The sequence below is a fragment of the Notolepis coatsorum genome (genome assembly GCF_963971535.1).
Source record: "Notolepis coatsorum genome assembly, chromosome: 1".
In the NCBI taxonomy this organism is placed as follows: Eukaryota; Metazoa; Chordata; class Actinopteri; order Aulopiformes; family Paralepididae; genus Notolepis; species Notolepis coatsorum.
In genome coordinates, this window is record NC_140165.1 from 18,005,702 (window position 1) to 18,010,096 (window position 4,395).

General features: G+C 49.7%; 1 protein-coding gene across 1 annotated transcript in view; it reads right to left on the reverse strand.

The window, feature by feature from the left end:
• The window catches only part of LOC311225252 (DNA-binding protein SATB2-like), a gene marked incomplete at its 3' end in the record, with an annotated part of 39,926 nt that extends 39,670 nt beyond the window's left edge, over positions 1–256 (reverse strand). The window contains exon 1 of the mRNA XM_084310468.1: positions 40–256. Within this exon, the coding sequence (XP_084166594.1) occupies positions 40–250 (211 nt within the window). The 5' untranslated portion in view covers positions 251–256. The remainder of the gene's footprint in view (positions 1–39) is intronic.
• Positions 257–4,395: the final 4,139 nt, after the last annotated feature.

A 4,395-nucleotide genomic window follows, 5' to 3' on the forward strand; every position in this document is an offset into this window, starting at 1 on the left:
TATATTGACGTGATTGTGATGTTTCTACGTGTGTCTCACCTCCTAGAGGTCGTAGCGGTGTGCCGTTGTATCGTGCCCGTGGCTCCGTCGGGCTCCCGTTCACCTCCAGGCGGCTCATCTTGCCCGGTGGGGGCCCGCTGGGGTCTGGGCTCTCATCTCGCCCCCCTCGCTCCCCTCTCTCCCCTCTCTCCTCCGGGCTGAGGTCCCGCAGGCAGGGGCTCTCCACGCCTCCTCCACCCCGCGCCTCCATCCTCCTCCAATCTCCGGGAAGAATCCCCAGCATGGCGTGTGGACCTGGGGGGGGGGGGGGGGGGGTGCGGGAAATATTACAATCAGTGGTGCAGTGGTGATTTCATAAGGGGTTGCACTGTGTTTTAATGACGTCACGGGCACGCGCATAAATGTTCCCTCATCCGTGCGTGCAGGGAGCGAAATTAACTTTTTGACTCACCGGCCAGTGGCGGGTAGATGGGAAGAATCTACCCGCCAAGCATATTTCTTACCCGCCAACTTTTTTTTGATAAAATTTTTTTTTATTATTATTTTATATAGATATTTTTTTTAATAAAATATATATATTATATAATCATACTTGTTACAAAGGGTCAGATTAAACCGAATATATATATTTATTTATGGATATATATTGAATAGTATTTGTATGTCGTTTGATATCCCTTGTATATTCCTTGTACATATACACTGAATATCCCTTTATTCTACTACAGCCCATAATAGTTCATTCTCTCATTGGACAAGAACCTGGCGCCAGCAGACAGGCCCCCTTGAGTCAAGTTCAATGGTGTCGACGAACATGCCCTTACTAGCCCCAGCTCCGCGCAGGAATACGGCTACCGAGAGCAGAGCGGCACTACTTGTCCACCGTACATATAAATATGGCGCGGCGAATACAGAACTTCCCTTTCAGTTCGCCCCTTGTCCCGTTCAGTCTCGTTCAGTTCCAGTTATCCAAGTGACGTCTCTCCCCACTACGCAACGTGGGCAGAGTAGGGCTCGTATTGCCCCAAATAGAGTCGTGTTTATCCTACTACGTTTGTTTAACGTATCGTTCGCTCCTTACTAGTAAAAGCCTTCATTACGAGTCAAAGACCACGTGAAGTGGGTAATTGTGTGTCTACATAGAGCACTTATTGCCGCGTGCTAATAGGATAGTAACGTCAAGTTCAACTGTGACCCACCGCGCACCGGAGGATATCTACATCGGCGCCAGCAGAGCCACCTTCCGGCAGGATTATTGCTTTTGACTGTGGCTGCTGGAGCAGAGAACCGCCTACCCCGCTGCTACTGTGGGATCTACACATGCCCGTGAGGACATCATTCGAGCCCGTCTCTGTTGGAGCAGAGACTCCACGGCTTCCACCTGCGCTGCTGCACACTGGAATTACAGCGGCTGCTTTTCCCCGCGGAGCAGGGAGTAATATACCGTATCCAGGTGCCTTGTTGAAGCCCCTGTTGAACCCATTGACCTTGTATAGAGCATTGCCTCCCCCTGCTGGCTTACAACCGGTAGTACCCCCTTTCCAGTATCTCCCCTGAGTACCAGAGATAATTACTAATATTCACTATTGATTTGCTTATGCACATTCGATTTGCCTTATAAGCGCATTCAAGTAATGTAATATCCCACCTTTGATGTAATAAATATTCTAAACAAGTATTTGTGTGGAAACCGTGTTATTGTGGAGAAGTTCTCATCTAATATACCTGTGTACGGTACGGCCAGTAATGTACATAAGACGGTAGTGGTTTAATGATACCATACTTGATTAATACAGTCAGGGAATTGTACCCCTCAGTTACAATACTTGTGATTGTGTTATCTGCGAGACATCGCCACCTCGCTGTCTGCAAACAGCTCCACTGTCTGTGTGTATACTCGAGTGGCCTCCAGCTCCAGCAAGGATTCTCCGGGGGTGCAGCTGGACCCTAAACGCTACATTCAGCATGCAAAATAATTCTCCGGCGCTGCACCTGGACCCTAGTCAGCAGCCCTCACTCATGCGATGTAAACCAGGGACTCGAATACGCATGTTGTTGTTGTAGGACATTGATGCCAAGAGCTATCTGTAGCTACTGCTGGATGGCGTTGGGACAACGCCTCAGTGAACTATTTAGTTTACTGCGACATTTCGTAGTGACTAGTTACCTAGCCAACGGAGGTATTATGCACTGGACTATTGCTGGAGGATTTGTTGATGTCGGGAGCTATCCGTAGCTAGCCGGCTGGATAACGTTACACAATGCCTCGTGTATTAAACTAAGTGAATAGTTGACTGGGTCATTTTGTAACGGTAGCTAACGTTATCTCACGAAGGTCCCACACTGACTAGACTAACGTCACGGTGAGGCAATAGCCTCTGTTTACATGCAGGCATACAGGGGTAGGAGCAGCAGCAGCAGTGCTAACTAACGTCACGGTGACTCGGAGGCAATAGCCTCTGTTTACATGCAGGCATACAGAAACAGGTGGGGAGGGGGTAGCAGCAGCAGTGTGCGGTGCACGCTTCATGTCTGTGCTGAGACAGCGAGTGAGAACTCCGCTAAAGAATTGGATCATGATTTTCGGTTTTCACATGACTATTTGATTGCCCGTCACACGGCGCTCAGACGTGTCAGTGGGAGGCGCCAAACGTAAAAACTGAGCACAAATGGCGGGTGGCGCTCTCTAGTTTCGGTCCCTGCGTGCGTGCGCGTGCTCCTGCTCAAAAAGCAGATGGGACGGCGTGCAACCCCGTCCCATGACCACTGCACCACTGATTACAATGACACGAGTCAGATGGGAGATCTGAGAAAGGGAGGTCTGGGCCTGTATTTTTCAAGCGTCTTAAAGGCACACGCCAAGATTTGGGGAAATTAGCTTATCGTCTTCTCCAGAGAGAGACAAGAAGATAGATACCAGTTTCCTCTCTGTGCGTTCAGTAGAAAGTTATCTGGCTGCACCTTAGCCTAGCTTAGCACAATAAATGGAAGCGGACAGTGCCGGTTAGCCTTCGGGAGAGGTGTTAGTTGGACAATGCCTAGGCTAAGTCTTTGTAGTTACTGTCTGTTATTAGGTTCTCCGTTTAGTGTCTGTAGTCTGCTTGTTTTGTCCCAGTGTCTGGTGTTTGTCTTGTCGTCCATAGTTGTATTTTCTTGTGTTGTTTCTTGTAGTTCTTTGTCAGTCTGTTTCCCCTCCCAGGTGTCTCCAGGAGATCACTGCACAGGAGATCCCTGCTCTAGTCTCAGGAGTCTACAGTTTATGTTCCGTCTCCCATAGAGCTCCCTGAACCTCCGGCTCGTCCTACCCCCAGGAGGACCCCTCTTCTCCCTGATTCCCTTCTCCAGCCCTCCTTCTCCAGTCCCCTTCCTGGTTCCTTTCCCCAACCTTCCTTCTCCAGCCCCCTTCCTGGCTCCTTTCCCCAACCTTCCTTATTTGGTCCCCTTCCTGGTTCCTTTCCCCAACCTTCCTTCTCCAGTCCCCTTTCTGGTTCCCCAGCCTTCCTTCTCCAGTCCCCCTTCCTGGTTCCTTTCCTCAACCTTCCTTCTCCAGCCCCCTTCCTGGTTCCTTTCCCCAACCTTCCTTCTCCAGTCCCCTTTCTGGTTCCCCAGCCTTCCTTCTCCAGTCCCCCTTCCTGATTCCTTTCCCCAACCTTCCTTCTCCAGCCCCCTTCCTGGTTCCTTTCCTCAACCTTCCTTCTCCAGTCCCCTTTCTGGTTCCTTTCCCCAACCTTCCTTCTCCAGTCCCCTTTCTGGTTCCCCAGCCTTCCTTCTCCAGTCCCCTTCCTGGTTCTTTTCCCCAACCTTCCTTCTCTAGTCCCCCTTCCTGGTTCCTTTCCTCTGCCTTCCTTCTCCAGTGCCCTTCTCCCTGGTCTTTTACCCCAGCCTTCCTTCTCTAGTCCCCTTCTCCCGAGTCCCTTTCCCCAACCTTTTGTTTCAGGTCCTTTTTCCCAAGCAACCAGTAGAATCCCCTTCCCCAGCCTGCTGTCTCTTGTCCCCTTCTTCATGGCCCCATTTCCCCAGTTTTTCTCCTCAAGTCCCCTTCTCCCTCAGTTCTCCATAGTTGTAGTTCATTGTGTTGTTTCCTGTAGTTCTTTGTCAGTCTGTTTCCCCTCCCAGGTGTCTCCAGTTGTAATCTAGTGGTAATCATCCCAGGTGTTTCTCGTTTGTCATTTGTTCCTGTGTATTTGAGTTCCTTGTTTCCTGTTCTCTGCGTCGGTCCATTATCTCTGTTACACTGTCGATGCTACGCTGTCCTTGTTTCACGTTGCATGTTTCAAGTAAGTGTTCCCTGTGTTGGATGTTAGTTATTGTGTTTACCTTTTTTTCCCCCTCTTCCAGTTGTCACTTCGTTTTTATTTTCCCTTGTTCTGTTTATTATTTGGGTTCATTAAAACC